Source organism: Orycteropus afer, unplaced genomic scaffold (assembly GCF_000298275.1).
Source record: "Orycteropus afer afer isolate SDZICR_OR568_19922 unplaced genomic scaffold, OryAfe1.0 scaffold00200, whole genome shotgun sequence".
Classification (NCBI taxonomy): Eukaryota; Metazoa; Chordata; class Mammalia; order Tubulidentata; family Orycteropodidae; genus Orycteropus; species Orycteropus afer.
In genome coordinates, this window is record NW_006921787.1 from 670,407 (window position 1) to 682,805 (window position 12,399).

Here is a 12,399-nt window from a genome sequence, read left to right on the forward strand (position 1 = left end):
TGGGGCTGGCGCGGGATCGGGCAGTGTTTTGTTCTGCTGTGCATGGGGTCTCTATGAGTTGGAAATGACTCGACGGCACTTAACAACAACAACAAACACACTTGCATCTTTATAAAGCAAAAACCCACAGAAAAGGTACTGGGCACTTGATTAAAAAGGAAATTTTAGAGTACTATGTTTTTAGACTCAGTGTTATCTTCAGTATTTAACATGATATTAAAGAAAAACATTTTAAAAACACAATTAAGGGCTTAAATATTGTAGTACTCAAGATAATACATTCCAAAGATATCTTCCTAATGCATTCATGTTTCTTTAATTCAACACAAAATCAAACTATGTCCCCAGTGCTCCAGAAGCAGTTAAGTTTGGGGATGGAAAAACCACAACAAAAAACAGTCTGTTACAGATGAAAAAGCAATCAAACCACTCTAGACTACAATTTTCAATTCCCTTTGTGATGTATTTTTCATGAAAATTCTTTGTAAATTATATTATCATCTGTCACTGGATGTTTGTATCTTCTTGGTGTAATAACATTGGGAACAATAGTGACAAGAGGAAGAGATGGAGGACACAGTAAAATGGGAATGCTATCAAGGCAAAGCCAAAAGGAGCATCACTAACCACAGACAGTGTTACACAGTTGTATACAAATCTTTCTGCAAGCAATCATCCCAGTACAATATATCATCAACCCGATGGCTTAGGCTTAATTGAAATGTTCTGTAGGAAGGTGAAAATATAGCACACTGGGATTATATGAGTCTTCGGTCATGGTTTGACACATTAGGATTTATATTCCTTTTAAATATTTGCAGTAAAAAGAACTTATTTACACAGCAGGGAACAATAATATTTCAAAACCTCAATTCTTTCATTTCTAAAATAAATGGTCTAGATTAAATTACCTTAAATTCCCTTCCAGATTTTGAATGCTGTAATTCATAATCTGATCTAAGGAAGGAAAGTCAGATGGGCTTGGGTTTAAATTCCACCTCTGCCAAACTGTGATTCTGAGCAAGACATTCAATTTTTCTAAGCCATAGATTTCCTAATATGTAATACAACCATGTTACATATTGGGAAATAAAAATTAGCAGTGATTGTGAGGCTGGTACAGGACCGGGCAGTATTTCATTCTATTGTACAAAGGGTTGTTATAAGTCAGAGCCAACTCAATGGCACCTAACAACAACATGACCATAATGTGTCCAGTCTTCAAGAGCTATTTTGTGGCTGTGAATGGATATACAGCACCAGGTATAGGACTTGGAACTTAGTATGCGTCCCATAAACTGTGGTTATTATTATTCTGACTGCTCTCAAATGCAGACAATTGCTCGTCATGGCAAATCACTCTTAATTTTGTCCTGTTTCTTCTAATTCAAGAAAAGAATGCGCTATAGATCTTTTGGCAGATCTTTTCCCAAAGGCCTAAATATTTCAACTTTATTTTTAAAAATTCATTAAGTTTTTGTCCAAAACAGACACTTAAGTTGGCATTTATTACAAGCATTGAAGTGTGCTTTTGCTGGTTAGAGACATAATTGTGCCTCCCCTTAATTTAACAGAATAACTGACTCCTCATTTTTATCTATTTGTTTGCTGTGTAATCAATCATTTAACCATGGCCTCAGATTTGAAGCATAACATTTAAATCAAGCATTATTTGTTGAAAAACTTCAAGCTTTATAGCAAGATGTGAGGTCCTTGAACCATGAAACAGTGTGCTAATCAAAAGTATTAACTGCCCTTAGGTTTGTTGTAATTGGAGCGCTTGATGTCTCTGGCATTATCTGAAGACTTCTGCTTTTCAGATCATGATATAATCTATTTCATCATTTCATTCAATACCTTTTGGCTATGTGGTTAACTTACTTGAAAGCTATCTTTCTCTGAAAGTTTTATGATTCAGTTAACCATGTTATTTAGTTTTTACCAATCCTCTGTTCTCTTTTAAAAATCTGGACAAAGTATTAAAAAACTATTCTAATAACCTTACCACTGTCACTAATGCAGTCAAAGAAAATAGGGATGGTTCAGATTATTTAAGCACTAGCAGGAATAAAGCAAAACTCTCAGCCACTTGAGTCTTGACTCTGCCTTCTATAGTAAGATAAACTATGTATTAGTAACTTTTGCAACAATGATTTTGGCACTGAAGACTTAAATATCCCTCGGACAAGGATAATCATGTTGGCATCAAGTCGATCAACTCACAGCGACCTCATGTATGTCAGAGTAGAACTGTACTCCATATGCTTCTCGTTGTCTGTAATCTTATAGAAGTAGATCACCGGGCCTTTATGGTACTGCTAGGTGGATTTTAACCACCACCCTTTGGGTTGGTTGTTGTTGTTGTTGTTGTTGTTGTTATATGCCGTCACGTTGGACTTGACTCATAGCGACCCCTCCTTGGGTTTCCGAGGCATATCACTACAGAAGTAGATTGCCCCATCTTCCTTCCAAAGAGTGGCTGGTGGGTTTGAACCGCCAGCCTTCTGGTTAGCAGTCAAGAGCCTTAGGCACTATGCTGCGTCCAAACCATTTATGCCACCAGGGGACCCTAAGAAACAAGGATACATTCACTGAAAAACATCAATTCTTTCAATATACCAGTATACCAGTTTAGGCTACAGAAGAACTAACTTCTATGTATACTCATGAATCCTATCCAAAGCAATGTAGTTTATTCATCTAGCTTAGTAAATAGATTTTCTAAAAAAGACATACCGATAGAAGTGAGGAGCACTGACCATTTTGTGGGCCACAGGCAAATAAGAGGAAGGATTATTTAAGAACTGATTTCCAACTTGGAGTTGTGCTGAGGGACTTTTGCCCTATTAACGAAAATGTCAAGTTTCTTTGCTTTTGGCAGCATGGTGTAATAGAAAACATCATACAGTTTGGAATTAGATTGTTCAAATCCTATACACCATTTAATAACTATGTGACTGATCAAATCAATCTAATCTTACTAAATCTCTTCTTCTTTCAACACTGTAGAATTATAGTATGACAGCACAGTTGCTGTGAGATTATAGATAATATATGGAAAGTACCTAGTATAGTGCTTTGAATAGAGTGGAGTGTAGCATTGATGGCAAAGATAAGAAGAACAATAATATCAATTCAAAGTATAATAAGGGGTACCTGAAACCAATCAATTTTATATATCTGATTAACTTACAATAAAAAAGGATAAAATTTTATTATTTAATAAACATATCTTTCCAAACATACGTATCATTGGGAAAAACAATATATGGGCAAAGTGATTTCATGGAGAGAGTCTGGGAATAGTGTTATAGAGAAGTCTTCTGGAGACCAGTTCTCTAATTTTATTAGCAATGAGACATCAGGCAATTAACTTAACTTCTTTGGGTTCCTCTTTCCTCATATGCAAAATAAAAGAATAGGATTAGGTGCTCTCTTAGTTCTCTTTCAAATTAATTCTTTAGGGTTCTAACTAGTAAATACAAAATAAGTGACATTTAAATTTACACTGCCAAAATTATCTCCATTATACTCAAAAGACTATGGAAAATTCAAAATCAATACCATTAAAACAAAAAGATAAAGGAAAAATATTTTTAATTAGGTTTGAACCTGAACTTTAATATTTAGTACCTTGAATGCTGTAGGGAAATTATCTTACTTTCTGGAATGCTTTCTCGTTCTACTATAATCTCATTATTTAAAACTATTTAGGTAATCTTATTTTCAGGGGTTTTTAATTTCATAATAAAACTCCAGCAGAGTTGAAATTGAGCATGCATGATCTAGCCCAAAAAAAGAATTCTGTGTTCTGAACAAAGTTTAAACCCACTGAAGCAGTTTAAAAGCAGAAATAAAAAGAGTTGGGAAGAGAAATACCATGGGCAGTTAGCAAAGGGAAAGAAGCTTGAATTCATGATCTGGCAGTAGAGCTGCCAGGTACATATAATACTTGGTGTGGAACCTCAAGTTCCCTACATTAAGCCATGAACTGATAAATTTGATTTTCATTCCACATAGAGGAATCCCCAAAAGCTCCAAAACATGAGAATATAACAGCAGTCTTAGTAACCCTACAGTGAAAGAATATCTCTTATATATATCTCGAGAGAGCTTGATAGATACTTCTCTTGTGAAAGGTTTTCAAGCTTGTGAGGATGTTTCCTATAGGATGGAGATGTGTAGTTAAGGGTTAATACATCAAGATGGAGGAGCTCTGGTAGCATAGTGCCTAAGGCACTTGACTGCTAACCAGAAGGCTGGCGGTTCAAACCCACCAGCCACTCCTCGGAAGGAAGGTTGGGCAATCCTACTTCCATAGTGATAACTGCCTCGGAAACCCAAGGAGGGGTCGCTATGAGTCGGGGCTGACTCGACGGCATACAACAACAACAACAACAACAACAACAACATCAAGATGGTACTAGGTGGGGCAAACAGTTAAGTGCTCAACTACTAGCCAAAATGTTGGTGGCTCAAACCACCCAGAGGTGCTTCAGTAGGTAGGCCTGGTGATTTGCTTCTGAAAGGTCACAGCCTTGAAAGCCCTGTGGAGCAGTTCTGCTCTGCACACATGGGTTACCATGAATCAGAATTGACTCCGTGGAAATGAATAAGAACACTGTGTCGAGATGTACCATTCTCAAGGAATCTCTAGGAAACAGTAACCTTTGGGTCAACTATTGGAGTGGGTCTTACCCTGGAACAGATGATGCCAAGAAGTATATAAGAAAGTCCTATTTTCATCAACACATCATATTATATACTATGTTATTTATTTAACTATCATTTTAAATTCACGGTTTTCAATTTATTCAAAACTTTCTGTTTCTTAGAAAACTACAAAGATTTTCCCCCATTCCTTATTCCAGAAAATCCTATAAGCACAAATCTTATTATAGGTATCTAGATGCATATTTTTTTCTGATATTTAAAACAAAGACTTAAGTCCTTGATGTTTCACATACAATAAAGTAATTATGTACTTCCTAATGGCAGGCTTACTGTGACATGGAAACAAGTGGTGGTGGATGGACAGTTATTCAGCGACGGGAAGATGGCAGTGTTAATTTTCAGAGGACTTGGAAAGAATATAAAGTGGTATGGATATGCCTTAAGTCATCTGAAAATACTTAATTTTCTTTGTGAAAACTAATTTTCAAAATCTGCACAACCTTAAGTAACCAATAACTTTCAATATAATTTTTTTCTTAAAGGATTCATTGACATTTGTGTTTCCATTTCTTATTAAAGAGCTATCATGTCTGTGTAATATAAAACTATATATTAAAACAAAGACATGCAAGCTCTGCTTTTTTTAAAAGGCAGGTTCAGCAATTGTTGGTAAGGCAACTGTTTCAAAATGCTTACCACATCTATAAATTTAGCTATTTTACTTATGTGGTGGATCCCCAGGTCATTCTATTATTCTAATAGCAATTTTCTTCTAATAACAGCTTACTTTCTTAAAACTGACTGTTTTTATCTGTTTTCCTATACAAAAGAATCCAAACTTTTACATTATGAGAAGTTATTTCTGCTGCAAATTTGACAGACATTCCATCTCACTTGATAGACTGTTGATTTAAAATACTTAAAGAAAGAATAAATTAAGTAACTGAATCTTACAACTTGGATTTCAGGGATTTGGTAACCCTTCAAGAGAGTACTGGCTAGGAAATGAGTTTGTTTCCCAACTGACTAATCAGCAAAACTATAGGCTGAAAATATACTTTAAAGACTGGGAAGGGAACGAGGCATACTCAGCATATGAACATTTCTATCTCTCAAGTGAAGATCTCAATTATAGGTGAGTAAATAATATTTAATTGAAAATAAAGGATCTGACAGTCATTATTTCAGAAAGTGAAAACCATATTAATGAACCAGGATTTACATTACTTACAGAATACCTTACATGAAAAAAAGAAAGTTTCTTTGAATTATTACTGTCTTTAGGTAACTTTCTCTAGCTTTTAAAAGCCCAACTTTTGTTATAATATTACTAGAAAAAAACTTTATGAGGACAAGCTTTTATCTGTTTTGTTTGATGTTATATTCTCAAAGCCTAGAGGAACCCTGCCTGGGCATTCAATACTATTTTTAGAATAAATCAATGTTACATTTCCCTGTTATCATATGTCAGTCATGTCAGTATCATTACAGATGTTTATCTGGGACTATATTCTTTCACTTCCTTTACAATTGTAAAAGCTGAATTTATCTTTTATCAGTGTAAATGTATAGGTTGGTTTCAATTCCAAAGTCAGAATTAGTCACTAAATTTTAAAATGGCAGAATTCGATAAGATGTTTAGTCAGTCATGTTCTACTCTGCTACGGAAAGTACACCAAATTCATAGCACTTTTAGTATTTGCCTTGCTCCCACCCATTGGTAAGTAATAACCTTGAATGTTTTAAGAATAGCATGGGCAATCTTAGGTAGGAATTTACTTTCTGGCTCTGTAACACCATTAGAATAGTGGCAGGGAAAAGCAAAGAAATTGAAAAACCAGCACAGTCTACTGCATAAGATAAGTATGTTAAAGCCAAATACATACATACTACAATACAAAGTCCACAGAGCTACTCAGATATGCATATACAATAGTGGAAGTAAAGGTAAATGGAGAAGTGAAATTATGTATCAGTTGGTACCAAAGAATTGTTCTGAGAAGATGTGACAGAATGGATAAATCACTAACAGTTTCAAAGCACAGACTGGTAGTGTTTGCTGATCATAGAGCATACATTATTAAATACCCACTCTAAATGAGTTCTGGTGGCATAGTGAATAAGGCATTTGGCTGCTAACCAGACCAGTGTTCAAACCCACCAGAAGCTCCGTGGAAGGAATATGGGCAATCTACTTCCATAAAGATTCACAGCCTTGGAAACACAATGGGGGTCACTGTGAGTGAGAAATGATTCACTGGCAATCATTTTTAATTTTTTTCCCCCCTGGGCAGTTGTGGGTAAGATCAGAAATAAACAGAATGAAATTCAATAGGAATATCACAGAAAACTAATCATTTGGCCTAAAATATCATCTAAATCTCATTAATGATCAACTCAGACCTTCTGCTTAGTAGAAATTCCAAAATATGCGTAGTTCAGAAAATAAACATTACTTTCAGCTCCTTAAATTGGCTTCCTAGGAGAGGGTAACAATGAACAGCAAAGAAAAACTGCCTGAAAGTAAAAATGCCAGAATGGCTACCTGAAAACTATAGTGTCTGTATGTTCTGACTGTTAACCAGAAGGCTGGCGGTTCAAACCCACCAGCCACTCCTTGGAAGGAAGGTTGGGCAATCTACTTCCGTAGTGATACTGCCTTGGAAACCCAAGGAGTGGTCACTATTAGTCGGGTCCGACTCGATGGCACATAACAACAACAACAACAACATGTTCTACTTTATAAGCAGATTATTAACAGAGAAATGATTCAAAAGAGATAATTTACAACAAGCACTGATACGACTTAAAAAAAATCAGTGAAACATGCTCCATTAATTCTCATTCTAGAAATTACAGGGCTTTCTTTGAGAGGCAATAATTGAGATGATTGAAAAGACAGGTGTTTGTACCTCACTGTAGTTCCAAGTTTACTCCAAAGAGAGCAAAATTTCAATGAATATTGAGATACAAGTGGTCTGTCATTGTTTTATCTCCAAGTTAAATATTTTTTCAACTGGCAACAGCAGTCAACAAAAGTGGAATTAAAAAAAAGTAAAGAAAGGAAAAAACAAAGGATTAGAATTGTTTGTATATGAAGATTCAGCAAAATGAGTCATTGCCCTTATACACTGACATTATAAAAATATTTTAAACTGTGATGACTTTTAATGGATATTTACAGTAGATCTTTTGGATAAGCCATTAAAAAAAGTTTTAAAACTTACTTTGATTTACTTAGCAATATAAAATAGAAATATGACAGCTAAAATTTTTATCTCAATAAAATACTGTTAATACATACAATAAAAGAATTTTCACGTGACTAAACTTTTAGTAACTAAACTGTTTCAGAATGCCAATTGTATGTAGAAGCTAAGTATATATTTTTAAATTATCCCCTAAATGTTGGAAAACTGAAAAATGCATGTTGTGAGAAACAGATACATCAATAATTCTTTTTAATAAAATTGAGAAGTATCTGTACATTTAAATCTTAAGGTGGGTCACTTTTCACAAATATTCTGGTAATTATATACAAACATGAGATTTGATTATTAAATGCCTCATTATCTCTTCTTTCACTCCACTGTTACATAAGAGCAACTGATACTAATTTAAAGTAATTTTAAGAATGCCGTTATTTTTAACAATCAGATATTTTTGAAAAGCACCTTAAAACATTGGTTCATAGAATAAAGGGACCTAAAATTATACAACTTCCCCAACAGAGGGTAATACATAATAGTATTCTCTTTTATTTCACTTGCCTTTGGGAAGATTTAATGAGTTCCATGAGTTCTAAAATCATTCAAAAGGAACAGGAGAGTTAAAAGGAGGAAACACAAAGAAAATAGTTAATCTCAATCCTATCTATGATTAATGAGAAGAAGTTAGAAAGAAAGTGTTCAAAATATCAAAGATGATTAGAACATACCGTATTAATATTTTACTGCAGGTACTTAGAGACTGGCTAGATGCCAGCCTCATTCTTGAAACATGTAGGGTAATTAAGAAATTCAGTCAAAGCATTATGATGTTACTATATATAATTTACTATTATTATATTTTAAAATCTAAGTTATTCAACATTTGCCCAAGGTCAAAGTTCAGAAGGCAGGAAGGGCTAGGTGAGAAGGAGGAATAGAAACTAGAAACATAGGGAGGAAGCGGGAGGAGTGATGTTACATTGAGGGGACTGCAACCAATGACATGAAACAAAGTATGTGTGAATTGTTGAATGGAAAGCTGTTTTGCTCTGTAAACTCTGAACTAAAACACAACAAAAATTTTTTTTAAAGAAAAACCTAAGTCATTAACATGAAAGTTACTTAGGGTCAGCGCTAATTTTATTTTTTTCGTTTTTTTTTTATTGTGATTTGGTGAAAGTTTACAGAGCAAATTCACTTTCCATACAGCAGTTTACATACACTTTGTCTCATGACATTGACTACAATTTACCACAATGCAATAGCTCCCCTCTCACTTCCTCCCCATAGTTACCTCTTCCCTGTGTCCTTCCCTCCATGCGCTCCTGCCCCCTGAGCTGTCTCCCTGTGCATACACAGCCCTTCTTTCTCCCATGATTGTTCTCTCCAAGGAGTGTCTCTACCTAGTGTAAATGCTCACCTCACATGCCCGTCTTTTGTTTGGCTGGAAGCCACAAGAGTGGGCTTAATTCCAGACACAAAGGGCAGGTAGGGGCCATAGTTTCAGTGGTTCCACCAGGCTCTAGCAGACCGGCAAACCTGGTCCTTCCCCTTTTTTTTCAAATGATTTTGAGTTTTATTGCACATTGTTCTCCCACTGTATCCAGAACCTTCTACATAGATCCCCCTCTGAGTTGTTGACAGTGGTAACCGGCCACCATCAAGTTCTTCTGGTCTCATAGTCGTATAGGCTGAGGATCGCATGGTGTACCAGTTGGCTGGACTAATTGTTTCCTTGAATCTTTGGTTTTCTTCATTCTTCTTTGCTCTGGAAGGGGAGAGACCCATTTTTGCATCTAGAAGGCTGCTTGCAAGCTTTTAAGGTCCCAGTTGCTACTTGCCAAAGTAGGATGTGGAACAATGTTTTGTGTAGTATTTATGCCAATTGAGCTTGATGTCCCCTGCAAACTGTAGCAGGATTTACAAAGATGTGCCTCATTTTTGGATGTAACGTACAACTCTCCTGCCAACATTGTAGGATTTTGTTTTGCAGGATTCATGCCCCCATTTTATCTGACTTTAACACTGTTTAGGCAATCATACCACCAAGACATGAAGATTCAATGCTCCCTGTTCCAAGAGGCTGACACTCTGCATGTTACTATAACAATGTCACATTCTGCACACGCAAACACCATCACATGAAAGCTTGCTCTGATCTGTATCATACCAATCTGCCGATGGGATTTTTTTGAAACAAAGACTTTCAAGCAGTTAAGGAAATTTTAAAAACAAAGCATACTTTTTTCTCTCTTTCCTTATATCATCTTTGCCACACAGATCACTTGAGGCAAGCCATATTTTTTGCAATATTCTATAGATATGCAAAATTATCTAATGTCTAACTTAATATTACATTTATTCCTTTCTCCAAATTTCACAGGCTTATTACACTACTATATAGAAATAAGGCAAAGCAGCCATAGGATTTATTTTCGACACTGTTCTGAAGACTTCTATATCAAATTCAATGATCATTCCTTATTGTCCATGCCCTGTCTTCCCTTCTGCTCCCACCTGAAGCCAAAAACAATTATGTTTGAAGCTATCCAGTCATCTTGTTGTTGTTGTTGTTGTTATGTGCCGTCGAGTCGGCCCCGACTCATAGCGACCCCTTCTTGGGTTTCCGAGGCAGTATCACTACGGAAGTAGGATTGCCCAACCTTCCTTCCGAGGAGTGGCTGGTGGATTTGAACCGCCAGCCGTCTGGTTAGCAGGCAAGTGTCTTAGCCACTATGCTACCAGTGTCATTTTAGGACTATCATTTTAACAGGTGATGATGATTGGAGACGTGAAAAGAGGACCCTCACACAGAGGTCATTCTGTGTTGTATTTTCTCTTCTGTTTATCTGAAAGCAGCAGGAAAATAAATTATCCAACTCTATAGTCCCTGCTGATGCTTGTGCAAGTGATATGTACTGATGTTTTTATGAAAACATTCCTCTTTGTCTAAGGATTTGATAAGTTGGTTCCTGTTTATACCAGTGCAAATATTTTGTTCAGTGTATGTATCTGTACACTACCCAGAACAGAATGAAGATTCTGTAGAAAGGGACACTTCCTATAAAGTTTTCCATTACAATAAATCAATAATCCAAGCCAATTACATATTTTTTTCTTTGCATGCTTATAGGATCCACCTTAAAGGACTTACAGGGACAGCCGGCAAAATAAGCAGCATAAGCCAACCAGGAAATGATTTTAGCACAAAGGATGCAGACAATGACAAATGTGTTTGCAAATGTTCACAAATGCTAACAGGAGGTAGGGATGACTTTTCTCACTCTTCCTATTTGTCTTGGCAAAGAAGAATTTTGTGGAGTAAAACACTGGCAATTTGGATTTCAGAATGTGATTGGTGATAATGTCCAACATTTCATAAATAGACATACTAGCTTGATGTATGTAAATTTGCTTTTTTCAGACTAATTTTCATACAAGAATGAAATTGAGCTAGAATTGTCAGCAGGCCAACTGTGTGCCTCCAGGACCTACCCCTGGCAAAAAGGGACATGTGATATTCAGCAAACTCTCCTGAGTTTGTGCTTGTTGAACATCAAATATCAGAAAGTTGGTTTAATTTCAGTTCATTTTATAAAAAATGTTTTTAAAAATAAAAATGGCAAACAAAATGATTTAGACTGACTGCTATTGAAACGTTTCCAATTAATTTATTTTTCGAACAAGAACTTTTGTGTTGTCTCATTGGAAAAAAGCGCTTTTTAAAGTATTTCATTTATATAGCAAACATTTACCAATATAAAGGACCTAATTAACTAGCTTGAGTTTTTAGGGAATCAAATTAAAATCAGTGATTACCCACATTAGATTAAGACCTTTCTTTACAGGCCTCCCTTTTTCTTTCTATCTTTGATATCAGATTGTTTTAAAAATGAAAATGGGTATCATACCCCAAGCAAAAGACTGTTCTAACAGTTACCTGAAATGGCTACATGGGTATTCAGAAACACCTCAGAGTTCAATGATAGAAACCAACTGTTAGAAAACTTATTCTACTGATTTTTGAAAGTTTAGAAATCGAGTAACTTGAACCAGTTACTGGTGACAGAGACAAGAAAAAAGCCTGATAAATGCTGTCAAGAGAGATCTTGAAAACACTGAAAGATTTAAAAGAGCAACAGTAACTCTGCCAATAATGCAAACCGAATATAAAGACAAACAGTAAATTGGCAGGGTTTAATTTGTAGAGACCATAAATTATATTGTCAAAAATTAATTCCAGGAAAATCAAAAATAAGAGCTGTGGTCAACACATATTATGAGTACAAGGTACTGAATAAACTAGTAAGGGATAATACAGAAAGAATTAGGTTCCATTTAAAACACTTATCATATGGTTCATTAGAGAATATAATTACTAGTTGGCAACATAGGTCTACCCTATTACCTATAATTACCTCAGTTAGAGGAGCTCTGGTAGCATAGTGTCTAAGGCACTTGACTGCTAACCAGAAGGCTGGCGGTTCAAACCCACCAGCCACTCCTCGGAAGGAAG

General features: G+C 35.6%; 2 protein-coding genes across 2 annotated transcripts in view; one reads left to right on the forward strand and one right to left on the reverse strand.

Annotated features, from left to right (window-relative positions):
- MCPH1 (microcephalin 1) overlaps positions 1-12,399 on the reverse strand; it is a 505,419-nt gene that overhangs the window by 205,871 nt on the left and 287,149 nt on the right. The window lies entirely within an intron of this gene.
- ANGPT2 (angiopoietin 2) overlaps positions 1-12,399 on the forward strand; it is a 64,036-nt gene that overhangs the window by 49,350 nt on the left and 2,287 nt on the right. Inside the window, exons 6-8 of the mRNA XM_007948066.2 lie at positions 4,999-5,100; positions 5,643-5,809; positions 11,017-11,147. Of these exons, the coding sequence (XP_007946257.1) occupies positions 4,999-5,100; positions 5,643-5,809; positions 11,017-11,147 (400 nt within the window). The remainder of the gene's footprint in view (positions 1-4,998; positions 5,101-5,642; positions 5,810-11,016; positions 11,148-12,399) is intronic.